Here is a 14,306-nt window from a genome sequence, read left to right as displayed (position 1 = left end):
TTTAATTATAATTCATTTGTCTGTATGAAAACAATCTTTTTGCTATAACAAAACAAACGAACCAAAACAAAATACCTATAACAAACAGAAACACAAATCTATATTTAGAATCTAAAGGTCGTGTCAATTTCAACTCAGTTCGTTTAAGGTCTGTTTGATTCATCCACTTGTGCATAACAAAGTTATTCCAAAAAGAATCATAAACAAAGGGTTCTAGAAACGTTAAAATCGCTATCAAATAAATCGTTAAGTTAGATTTTTGGTGATACGCAAAACTTTTGAGTTTTGACGATCTATTCATATGTATTGAACAATGTTACGTTTATCAGTTCTTGCTATACGGTGATAATGCATTTAAATTGTATAAACAATGAAATTCCCCCGATCATGAACCGTTGTAAATTTTCAGCTCATTCTGCTAACAACCATTCTTGCATATCTGTGTATAAAGTTATATATCATATTTTAATAGGTATTCGGTATCATAGGTATGCATTTCGACTCCCGTTTCATTCCTGAGCATCTATGTTCTGCATGGTTGAAATGGTGTTACTGAATATTTTGTTTTCTGTGAATATATGTTGCCTTGTAAAATGCAGTATGGTGAATGACTGATCCTAAAATAAATTTCATGTGGAATCAGGGGAAATATTCTTATTAGCTATCATACCTCATCTACCTATTTTTTTATTGTTTGTTTCTTTTTCGTTTTTATACGCCTTTGATAGAAAAGGGGCATGATGTTTCCAGTTATGTACATTCGTCAAATCAACAAAAAAACATAGTTCACATGTTCATAACTTTAGTGGACTGTTTAATATATTTGCCCAATTTCCACAGTTTCCCGAACTTCGAAAGATGATAGTCTGAGCGGGTATGGGTTCTTTTCTAATATGTGTGATGGAGCAAAATATATTACCCTTATCGTAAGAAAAATCCAAGGAGCCGAATTTTAGAATTAACTTTTTCCTGCCAAACTTAATTACAGAAATTGATTTGCAAATCCAGCAACAAGATTAGGAGCAGACAAGAAACAAACATGAACTCACAAAAGGAGCAATAACATGTGTGTAAATATAGGACAATTACACCTGGTGAGCATATATTTCTCTCTTTAAGAATTCACACTCAGTCAACAGAACACAATGAATGAAGTTTCAAACCAAACTACTACAGCTAGTGTATTAAGATCAAGAACACATGTTGCTCTTAGTACAGCTTTTTGCTTTCTGCAAAACCTGAAATTATGAAGATGTGAAATGATTGCCAATTAGAAGGATATGGCATCATTGCCAATTTGAAGAGGATTTGGAATGATTGCCAATTAGATAAAAATGAGGAATGATTGCCAATTAAAATAAGAAGTTCTGTTATTTTTGCAAATAATCTGTAGAATGGAATAAAAGTAAGAAAAGATGGATGAAATTTAAAGTAAATATTTTTTTTAACTGTATCACATGGCTGAAATGTCTTTATCTGACGCCTTGTCTTATTATACTATGCAACTTTGCACATTTCAGGAGTTTCTAGTACACAAGAGTGAAACAATTTAATGTGTGATGATTTCTTTTAAAAACATTAGGTAATTATAACCATAACATTTCACGAAAACGTCGATGAAACAACTTTTGTTTACGTTTACGTGGACAAAATAAATACGTATGATTTTATGAATTTAAGGCATTTATTATTATTTTTTCTTTGAATTGGGTAAAGATCTAATGAATATGAGTATATCGTCTGAAGAGCTCATCTGAGTTAACCTTTACCAGGATCGCCCACACCTTAAACATTTAAAAATTGGAATTAGATTTAAAACAAAGCCATCGCCTTGGTTAACTTAAATAAAATAACTAGGTTAGTTTAGTTCACGAATATGAAAGGTACAATTTATTATGAAACCAAACAAAATAGTAATGCACTACATGACTTTAAGTAAGAGGAAGACGAAATCAGAGGATAGGGCAATCCGAACCAATAAGTCGACAAAAAAAACAAAAAAAAACATCATGACCAAATAAACACTGATGAAAGAAACCGGCGTATCATTTGTTCCGTTTATGTAAGAATCATCAGTGGCACTCAAATAAAATCAGTTTTAAAAGCGAACATTCTAAAAATGCTGTGCTACATACGACTATGGCCACCTTTACCTGTAGAACACATAAGGCTTCCGACAATTGAAACAAATGCAGCCGAAATAAGACCTTCAAGTCGTAATTTATCCTTAATTTGGATTTCGACTGAGAAAACGTGATTCACTTTTATAATTTTAGGATTATACCCCTTTACACAACATTTTGTCATTAAAAAAAAGTCATGCGTCAACTTCATTTCCCCTCCTGATTTCTGTATCATAGAAATACTAAATATATATAAATATAAATAACATTGATCAAAATTATTCTGCAAAGATTATCTATCATTTTCGACATAAGAAAATACCTATACTAAGTCAGAAATATGACAGTTATTTACCATTTGTTTGCTAGTTTTAGAGCTTAGATTTAGTTTTGCCATTTGATGAGGGATTTTTTATTTGATATTTTAATTGGAGTTCTGTATTTTGTTATTTTATTTTTTACAGCAATACTGAAAAAATATGATATGTGATGCAGAATCAGAGCGTGTATTAAACTGTTTCAATTCAAGACTTTAAAACAGTTAAATTGTTTTTCATGTATCTATTCATTGTTTTCGTGAATCTATTGATAGTTTTGTTCTCAAACAAACAAAAAAATTTAGCTCATCTTTTTTTAGGTTTGTTCAATGAATACTATGAAATGAAGCCATTTGTTCACAAAATTGAACGCGGAACTATGTAGACAAAGGCTATACTTGGTAAGACATTATGATTTACATTAGATGTATATAGGTAGTTTATTGAAGGTCAATATTACAACTCTTTTGTTCATAGCCTTTAAACATTAATTAAAACAGATAAAATGTATGATTTTAAATAATTCAAAACTCGACTTTATATATCTCTACAACAATCTTTTTTTCAATTAACTTTTTCAATTAACTTTTTCAATTAACTTTCAAGACAGCGTCATCACCTAACACATGTACAGTGGCTGGTGATAGGGTATGATTTTGTAAAAGAACTTATGTTCTACTCTTTACATTAAGTAATTATTTATTTGAATAACAATTCTTATAACTTTTTTTGCTGGTTCGTTTCCTACTAAGACAGTTACCTGTAATCCATGTACTGGAATTTCATTACTGTACATAGAAATGAAAAATTCACAATTGAAATCCATCTTTTCTGTCGTTATGTTTAGTTTTTATCTGACTGTCACTTTTAATTTTAAATGTAAATTGATAAAGACTTAAAATATACTTGAGTGTGTCTTGTGTATCCTTCTTCAATACTCAATGAGATAAATGTGATTAACATAGTCTTTAAACTTTCTTATAATAATTAAGGTAGAACACGTTTATATTTACTGCTGAATGGGATTCCAATCTATAATTGTGACTTCCTGGCATTCTCCTTGAGTGTGCTATTTGTCTGTCTATAAGTCAGGCGTCTTAACATTATTCTTAAGGTGTATGCTATTCGTCTGTTTTTAATTTAAACGTCCTAGCATCTTTCTTAAGACGTTGGCTTTTAGTTGTTTTTAATTCTAGTTTGCTAGTATTCTTTCTTTAGAAGTGTGATATTCGTCTGTCTTTAATTCTAGCTTCCTAAATAAAGGCATACTTCTTAAGAAGTGTACTATATATCTGTTTATTATTCAATGAGTCTGATCATTGTTTTTTACACGGAAGTAATCTGGTAATAAGCATATTGCTTCCATGTGATCATATATTTATCGTAGACTCGATAGAATGTCATAGCATCATAATTACCCTGAATTTCGCTGTCAAGTAGTATTCATTGGATTTCTACTGCAGCTGATCAATAAACTGTCATAAACACATTGTAGTTTATTGTATAAAAATGTATATAGCTTATTCGTTTATATTTTGACAAAAATTTAAGTTGATGTGCATTTAAAATACCACACTTTTATAAAATGTTGCCGCTTGCATACATATGTTACTTAAACGTACTCCACATGTTATCGTGTCTGTTGTTCACTTGTTAACTGGTAATTAAAATAGCAAACCTAAATACTTAGCAAGTATGTTACAATTACTACAAGCAGCAAAGTAATCACTCGTTTTCTTAGGGCACAATTTTTCATTCAGTTTGCCAAAGATATTTGGCTTCTTCAATTAAAACTTGAACATTCGCACGTTACACTACATCTGACCTATAAACATATTTTTCGTATTGATTTATTAAATACTGATTTAAAACGTTTATATCAGTAGAACTTTTAAACAATTTTCTTGGACTAAGTAGTATTCCGTTTATTTAGAAGAACACAAAACTTACGAAATAAACCGTTTACAGTAGTTTAATCTTTAAAATACTAAGACTCTTCTACATCATAAATAGACTAGCTATATTTGGTAAAAAAAAAAAAAGGAATTTTTGATCCTCAATGCTCTCCAACTTCGTAATTTATTTGGCCGTTTTAATTTTGATTCGAGCGTCTCTGATGAGTCGGGCGCAAATACAAAATTTCAATCCTGGTATCAATGATGAGTTTATTTACAACCACCGGGTCGATCCACTGCATGTTGAGTTTATCACCAGCCCAGTAGTCAGTACTTCTGTATTAACTTAAATTATCACTAATATAGTCCGGCGGCTACAAGCATATTTCAGACGAATTGTGCACATCCTGCTACAAGCATGAAATTTGGCATAGACCTTCCTCAACTATTACTCTATTATTTCAGATAGAAAGGCATTTGAAAAAAAATGTCTCACTTCCGGTAAAATCCAAAATGGCGGACATCATACTTAAATCAGCCCTATATCAAAGGCTAGTATGTGAAAAGGTGTTATTATCATGCTACTAACATACTATTTGTTACCAACCTTTTTTATACACTACTTTTAGATATATGATATAGATAAGATGTCTTCAAAAACCCTACTTCCGGTAAAATTCAACATGGCGGATATAGTACTAGGATAAGCTTATTTTTAGAGAGGGTAATTGAAATGTTTTTAAATGTATTGCTACTATAATTACATTGTACAGGAACCTTTATTTTGTGCTTCTCATGGATACAATGTATAAGACATATCTCTTTAAAAACCTTACTTCCGGTAATATCCAAAATGGCGGATATAGAACTATCAATATTCTATTCATCTTTTTTCAAAATGTAAAGAAAATTTTTTTTGTTGTTTTTTTTTTTTTTTTGCTTGTCATTCAACTATTGGCTTCTAGTTATCCTCAAAACCACTAACTTTATTCTGTTGTAAATTTTTAAATCACACTTCCGGTAAAAAAAAAACCACCAATATGGTGTAAATTTCAAAAATGAGTCCTCAATCCATATCTTTGAATTATAGTTTTAGATAGATTGGATCAAACAAAATAAAATTACTGAAGTATTAAAACATTTTTCAAATTACTACTATTTGGCTAAAAATGCATGTTTATTTACAGTCACCACCACATGCAAACAAAGCAGTGCACGGGAGACCCGATTTTCCACATTAACAACGACCGCGACATCCTCGGTATCTGTATCTGTATCTGTATGAATACGTTGTCGATACCAATTCTGGCTTTAATACAACGGTTCGAGAGAGCGCCGCCGATTTATTGACGAGGCGTAAGAGCAGATTTGACGCTCTCTACGCTTGATGCGCGCACTACAGTGTCGTCTAGCTGATTCGACGCGATCACTGTCTTTACAAAGAATGAGTTTGAGTATTGTGGTGTTTTGCTTAGTGGAATGTTTAAGAACTTTAGTGATTTTATTTTGTTTAAATCAATCTATCCAAAACTCTACATCGAAGATATGGATTGAGGACTCATCTATGTAATTTACGCCATATTGGTTTTTTTTACCGGAAGTGTTAACTTTAGTGGTTTTGAGGATGACTTAAAGCCAAAAGTTAAAGACCAGCTAAAAAAAAACCATTTTATTTACATTTTAAAAAAAGTTGAATATTAAAATGAAAAGTTATAAATTTTTCTATGTCTGCCATATTGGATATTACCGGAAGTGTGGGTTTTAAAGACTTATGTCTTATACATTGTATTCATGAGAAGCACCGAAGAAAGGTTCCTGCACAATATAATGATAGTAACAATACTCTAAAACACATTTCAATTACCCTCCCTAAAAATAAGCTTATTTTAGTACAATGTCCACCATGTTGGATTTTACCGGAAGTAGGGTTTTTGAAGACATCTAATCTATATCATATATCCAAAAGTAGTAAATAACAAAGGTTTGTACCAAATATTATGATAGTAGCATATTAATAACACCTTTTCACATAGTAGCCTTCGATATAGGGCTAATTGAAGTATGATGTCCGCCATTTTGGATTGTACCGGAAGTGAGACTTTTTTTTCAAATGCCTCCCTATCTGAAATAAAAGAGTAATAGTTGAGGAAGATCTATGCCAAATTTCATGCTTGCAGCAGGATGTGCATAATTTTTCACAAAGCCGCCGTACTAATATGGTCATTTTTATAAATTAAATGTTTACCAAACTTTGAAGTTATGAAATACTAAAGTTTTTTATGTCAGGAATAGATTACCTTAGCTGTATTTGGGAAAACATTGAGGTATTTTTGGTCATCAATGCTCTTTGATTCGTTTTATTCGAGCGTCACTGATGAGTCTTCTGAAGAAACGCGAGTCTGACGCAAATACGAAATGTCAATCCTGGTATCCATGATGGTTTTGTTTACGTACGTCTAGTCTCATATATTCACCTGGAAATTGTAGGTTGAGATACACATTTTACTGTAAAAGAGATGATTTCAGATACCAATTGTGATATTTCCATACCTTTGTAGAAACATCCCACCAGCGCCTGCAAAAGCAGTATTATATATCTCAGATGCAATGTTCAATGGTTTGTGTTTCCTATGACGATTTATTTGAAACAGGGTTGGTGCTCAAAACGAAGTAATTAAACCAAAAGTTCGAAGTGGTGAAATTGAATTAATTCCAGTCATTTTACGGACCCAATCTGGAGTTGGTTGGCCGTTATTAAATATCTGTTTTAAGGATGACGACTGATATGTTCCAATCGCTGATGTCTCAATCCTGTCATCCTGGTCTCTAAATTTGACCTACCGAGTTTATACTTTTAAAAATGAGCAACACAACAGGTTAGACCAGGATCTGCTTACACTTCTGGAGCACCTTACATCACCCTAAGTTTGTTAGGGTTCTTGTTTTCAGTCTTTAGTTTTTCTATGTTGTAATTTTACACTGTTATTTGTCATTTTGGTCTTTCTTTTCTTCATGGCTTTGTCCGTATATATTTGACTTATGAGTAAGAATTTCCCTATTGGTGTTATAAGCCTCTCAGTCATTCACATGACATTCACTTCAATATAAAAAAAAATGGTATAACAAAAAAAATGAACTTTTGTGTTTAAAAAAGTTATCACCCCCAACAACTTACACAAAAAGTAATATCCCTCTAACAATTTTTTTCACATTATTGGTCTATTATTAGTTTTATGTTTTATGCAAAAAGTCTACTATAAACAAGCTGTTGAAAATATGTATATGCCCTTTGTTTTTATGTTTTGTATGCGTGGTAATGTGTGTGATTCTTCCTTAGCCACAGAGGCACACATGTTTTATCCCAAAGTATTTTTGGAATAGTGTGTTGATGCACTTTTTGCACTTCTTTTTCGAAAGAACTGAGTTCTTTGAAATATTTTCATGTAGTCTATGTGAGGAATTTTGTATACGTTTGTAATTAACTAATCGTTACTTGAATTACAAAATGTGTTGTAAATCTTTCATTTTTCTCTGCAGAGAGGTAGCAGGTTTATAATACTTAACGTTGCACTTACATCGATGCTAATTTTATCAAACTAACAAAGGTATGTACGTGAAAAAAATAACAAATAATGTTTTGCACTAAGAACAGAATACTGTAACGTAAAATAAGACAGCAGGCGCAAGATACCAAGGGGACAACAAAACTCGTATTGACCAGGCTACAGAACATGGGCCACGTACATAATGCCACTGTGAAACGTGTTTTGTGAACACCAGTTTGAATATTTCGAAAAACTAAGGATTTTCTTATCCCAGGCATAGATTACCGTAGCCGTATTTGGAATTTTGAATCCTCAATGCTTTTAAACTTTGTACTTGTATGACTTTATAACTATTTTGATATGACCGTCACTGATGAGTCTTATGTAGACGAAACGCAGGTCTGACGTACTAAATTTTAATCCTGGTACATTTGATAACTTTTGTATTGTTTTCATTTTTGAAATATAAAAAAAAAATTTAAATATCACCATTGTGTTTCCCCTATAAGTCTTTGTTAACTTGCTCTTTTCCAAAAAATTGTGCAGAATTTATTTTTGTTTCAAATAAAGAATTACTTCGCATGATTTAAGATTTTTTTCTGTCCAGTACTAAAGAAAAAAATTCACATATCATTTTATTGCATGTAAGAAAAATAACCATCACTGAAAGTAAAGTTAACCAATCAAATGTTCACCCCTTTTTTCCTGCGTACAAACTTAGTAACCATGTAACCTGAAAACATGGAAACAACAAATAAAAATAGAATGCACTCAAGATATATGTGTATGACTCAGAATTGTTTTACTGCAATGAAATGTAGAATTAACTTCCTACAACTGGGTGACAATAAAAAAAATTTAAAGAGGACTGAATTTAACGTTTTTTTGGTTTTTTTCTTACGTAGAATTTCCGAAATTCGAGCGTTACAATCGTCACATCATCTCTTGTCTGGTTAAGAATTAATTGTAAAAGTCGGCATCAACAGTGAAATTGCGCTTTATTCAGAATTTTATTGTACAATCTGTCATTCAATATCAACCTAATTTTTGTCATAAAACAACAACCTAATCATATAATATGATGGTACTTATTGATAAAAATGGCATTTTCCCATTATAAACCATTAAGTTATGTCCAATTGATTCTAGCAAATGATATCATATAATGCAACGTTAATTGATGCTGTCGCCCAGAACTGTCCCATATGGCTGAGAGACCTTGGGTAAACTATGCCAATGAGGCTGTCATTGAGGACTCATTTTGAAAACTGATATATAGTTGCACCTATTTACATTTGTGCAAGTGTTACATATTAACTTTTTTATATCTAATATTACATTTAATCAATTGTTTTATAGAATTATCTTAAAAAAGTGGCGATACTAATATTAAACATTCATTTTCAATTGCGTTTGAAACAAACTTGTATGGTGAATGTACATGATACAAAAAAATAATGATATACTAGAAAGGCGTTTGGCTTTTTTGATAATTACCTTAATATATCATGCTTAGAGATGTATCCAACAATTTAGTCAATACTTAAGTTGACTAACTACATGTATGTTAAACGACAACAGCTGCATGTTTTTTAAGGAGAAAATAATTTTGGGACCTATTATTTATAGATATTGGTGGTGGCTTCAAACAAAATGATCATAACAAACATAACACAAGACAGAACGGACAAAACAGCCATAAATTCAGTATGTTCTTGAAAGAAAAATCGTGGCTACAACCAATTTACATTTGTCGTTGCAAAATTATGTATATATATATAGAATGAGCATTAGTTCATCAACGGAAATGAATGAATATAACATATTAATGTGTCTGTCAAATTATCACTACACGAACAATAAATTAAAAAAAAACAAAGAAAAAGCGGTTTTATTGCTCTTATTCATCTTAAATTCACAGGGAAACCTTCTACGCCGAGCAAAATTTCTATCTCACTGTATGTTCAAGATGTCCCTTTTTGACTGAGACAAACTTGAAAAAAGTACTCTTTTGTATTTGTACAGAAATATATATATATGAAAAAGTAAAAGGTTCACGCCATGATATGCAGCTTTACTTCGATAAGTTTTCGTTACATTTCGTGAAATCATTTCATTCATTAGGACTATTTTTCCATTTTTCCCCTTAAACACCAATTTAATCCTCCTGCTTTGTATTTGCCATTCTAACTATATATTCAAATTGACAGCTCATGCTCCAAGTATTCATTATGTTTTATGTTTTTGGGAGACAGATTAGAATAAGCAATGCTGCTTGTTTCTCGTCCCTATTGTTTATAATGACCTAGATTATATAACATGATATGATTTATTGAATAAACTATTGTTTAAACCATCTTGAGAACGATTATTCATAGAACGTGTGTTGAGGCTAAGACCACATATCATGCAGTTTATTATATTTTATCGCTCTCTAAACATTTACAGTTTATTTGGAGAGTACTATTCACGGAAATGTTCTGTTTACCCAATGCTGTTTAGCATCATCAATGTGAATTTATGAATGCAATAAGGTTGTCGACTATCCCATAATTGGATATCGTCTTAAACAATAATAAATTGATCGGTAGCCTAATATATGATATTTGTCTCAATGATAGAGAACGTTAACAGTCCTTAAAATCGAGAATGGACATGGAGAATGTATTACATGCACACTTATGAACAACATTGGAGCTTATGAACAACGATGGAAATGGGGAATATGTCACATGCATACATATGAACATCATTTCAATCGAACTTTTAAACTCTCAAATATGCACCTGCAATAGTTTTCTAAATATCTTTCGGTAAAAAACTTTTGAAGTTTTTTTGTCTTCTATGAAAGGGAATGAATTTATTTTTGCTAAGCCTATTTGTAATGTTCAGTTATATTGTGTTTATAATGTAAATATCCATCATTTTGTCTACCATTCAGCCTCTTCCTGTTTATCAATTGTTTTAAGGTTCCCATGGCTTAAATTATTTTATAGAAGGCTCTGTTCTGGAATTGTTCTTGTTTTCCTTTTTCTAGAACTGTTGTTGAAGGGTTATATTTGATGAGTTATTTTTTAATTAAATGAGTAAACATCAATCTCAACCGTTTAAAATCATTATCATTATGGAATAACCGTCATAGGAGACATTCGAGACAAACAAATGGAAAGACATTTACATGTACGTAATACACCTCAGAGGATAAATTTGGTTATCAATTAAGGGTAGTGCTCACTACCATAAAAGCCATCTTTTACAATAGGTTATGCGTACCCTACCAGAGCACCCAAAATCACATACTGTTTCAGGTGGGGTTCGTGTTGAGAAAACATAGATTTCTAGACTTTTGTGTTGTTTGCCGTTTTCCATTTTTTGTCTGTTTTTTTTTTGTGTGTTTGTTTTCAACTTGTGAGTTTCATTGATCTCTATGGTATCGTCAGTCTCACTTTAAATACATGTATAGTACTCTAAAAAGAAATTTAAAAGGATTGAGTTTGCATAAGTGTATGAGATAAAAAGGGTTTGCAAAATATTTATCGTCTAATTTCTAAACTTACATCTAATTTCAAAAAATAATCTTTTCCTATATAAAAAAAGCCGACCATGTTGAAAAAAATTATTAGATGAATAGATCGTTTGCTAAATGTCCAGGGGAAAATATTTCATGACTATACATATAATATTATGAAAATGTGTTGGTTTAAACTGGTTACCTGGGATAATGATAGAAATTCTACTTTTCTGCATGAAACAAACTGGTCCGGCATAGAGGTGTAGCAGAGGTTGTATAGCATAAACAAATCGTTTAACAAATGAAAAAAGCTTGTATTCATTTCAAGTTTTATCACCTGGAATCTACGATTATCTATTATCCATGTTCAAGTTAAGGTATCTCAGCGCAATGTAAACAATTTGACTTATTTATTTAAACGAAAGAACATTTGTAGAGACTCAAAATTCCGGAGGAAAAAAAGAAAACACTATAGCAAATCATACTTCTGACAGATGTTTAGTAGCCAACATTTTTATTTAATTGGAGTTTCAAGTACTGACAAAAACATATTGATATAATTAGATCAAGTACTTGACATGCTTCTGTATAATTATCTACAGTGGAATAAACCATATGCAATGACTAACTGTAGCTTTTGGAGGATACAAATCGATTTAATTCATATTCAATTAACATTTCGGCCTACCAATTGAAACAAAATAAAATATTGTTATTTATTGATGAATTATAGATAATACACATAATTTGCGTAAATCCGGTCAATGTGAATATATATTTATAAAATTAGGAAGTAGAAACAACTAGTGAAATTCGTTCTTAGAAGCGGATATATCTAACAATAAAAGATGGAAAAGATGGTGAAAGCAACATTCCATCCCGTGGATTACATTATTTTCACTGTAATTCTCTTAATTTCAGCGGGTATTGGTATCTTTTATGCATGGCGAGATAGAAATCGCCAAAATACGAATGAGTTTTTACTAGGAGGGAGAAAAATGCCTCTCCTACCCGTCACACTATCAGTAATGGCAAGCTTTTTGTCTTCCGTATCGGTGCTTGGAATTCCAACGGAAGTGTTTTATAATGGTGCCATCTACTGGGTAGGAATATTTTCTGGATTCCTCGGATTTCCATTCATAGTTCACTTCATCATACCTGTGTTTCATAACATTGGATGTGCCAGTTCATTTGAGGTGAGTTTGCCCTTTTCAACTATGTTTTAAATATTTCATTTTATCGTAGCATGGTAACAGAAATTTTATTTTTTGTTGGATTACTGTTTTTTATATTCAATTTGTTAATCTATCATTTGAAAAATATACAGCTTAACAATCATTCGTTTTCAATTTAAAAGGGTAGCTACACAATACAAAATCAGATATTACGAAAGAAAGAATTTCTTTTTGAAAATATAGAACTAAATCACATTTTATACTGTTTGTAAATAGTATTGTAGAATGTTACAAATGTCCTTCGTTCTAAAAAATGAATGTTTCAATTTTTTTTTTTTTAATATATTCACCTGCAATAGTCGTCAAAAAAGCTTTTCCAAGAAAATTTGTAGTGTTATTGTCTTCTATCAAAGGGAATGATTTTATTTTCGGTAGGCCTATTTGTTATGTTCAGTTAAATCTTGTTTATCGCTTCAATATCCACCATTTTGTCCACCATTCAGCCTTTTCCTGTTTATCAATCGTTTCATCAAGGTTTCCATGGCTTAAATTGTTTTAGGGAATAATCTGTTGTACTTCAATAATTATGTTACCCCAATCAGTATGCAGCGATGCAGGTCAAAAAGTGGTATTGTTCTAGTTTTCCTTTCTCTAGAACTGTTGTTGAAGGGTTATATTTGATGAGTTACTTTTTAATTAAATGAGTAAACATCAATCTCAACCGTGTTAAATCATTATCATTATGGAATAACCGGAATAGGAGACATTAGAGACAAACAAATTGAAAGACATTTACATGTTCGTAATACACCTCAGAGGATAAATTTGGTTATCCATTGAAGGTAGTGCTCACTACTTTAAAAGCCGTCTTTTACAATAGGTTATGCGTACCCTTCCAGCGCACCCAAAATCACATACTGTTCCTGGTGGGGGTGGTGTTGTTTAGCCATGGCGTTTATTTTAGATTGATGAGTTTGACTGTCCCTTTGGTATCTTTCGCCCCTCTTTTCTAGACTGTTGTTTGTCTTTTTGTCTTGTCTGCCGTTTTCCATTTCTTGTCTTGTTTTTATGTGTTCGTTTTCAACTTGTGAGTTTCATTGATCTCTATTGTATCTTCAGTCTCACTTTAAATACATGTATAGTACTCTAAAAAGAAATTTAAAAGGATTGAGTTTGCATAAGTGTATAAGTTAAAAAGTTAAAGCGAAATATATATCGTCGTATTTCTTAACTTACACCTAATCTCAAATAATAATATGTTCCTATAAAGATAAACAGAGCATGTTGAAAAATATTGACTGAAAAAAGTAAAATCACAATCCGAGGAAAATTCAAAACGGAAAGTTCCTAACCTAACGGTGATATGAACGATGAATGAAAATTTAAATCATGAATAAAATCAGATTCAAATCAAATCTTTCCAACAGATTTAATCGCGATTCCAAAATAGTTTAATCTTACAAAAACTGAATAAAGTGGAAAAGAGTACACTTAAATTGCCGAACATTCGGTTTTATGAACGATTCGTAAGAATTCGAAGACGGACAATAAAAAAGATCGACAAAAATTATCATGAAGGAAAGAAAAGGACGAATAGACAAAACATGTCACCCATGGCCAATTGAGCCTGAAATAGTAGGAATAGATATGATAATTAAAAACCAATTCTTCAGAGAACAATTGAAGGTCTTTCCACCTCGATAAAAAGAAAGAAATTAAAAAATTTACGTTAGAAAATGT

The 14,306-nt window shown here is 31.4% G+C and overlaps 1 protein-coding gene across 1 annotated transcript in view; it reads left to right on the top strand.

Moving 5' to 3' along the window:
- The first annotated feature begins 12,213 nt into the window (after window positions 1-12,213).
- The window catches only part of LOC143080700 (sodium-coupled monocarboxylate transporter 1-like), a 54,894-nt gene continuing 52,801 nt past the window's right edge, over window positions 12,214-14,306 (top strand). The window contains exon 1 of the mRNA XM_076256691.1: window positions 12,214-12,587. Within this exon, the coding sequence (XP_076112806.1) occupies window positions 12,240-12,587 (348 nt within the window). The 5' untranslated portion in view covers window positions 12,214-12,239. The remainder of the gene's footprint in view (window positions 12,588-14,306) is intronic.

Source organism: Mytilus galloprovincialis, chromosome 6, assembly GCF_965363235.1.
Source record: "Mytilus galloprovincialis chromosome 6, xbMytGall1.hap1.1, whole genome shotgun sequence".
NCBI lineage: Eukaryota > Metazoa > Mollusca > Bivalvia > Mytilida > Mytilidae > Mytilus > Mytilus galloprovincialis.
The sequence above is the reverse complement of the archived record's forward strand: the minus strand, read 5'-3'. Positions and strand labels throughout refer to the sequence as shown.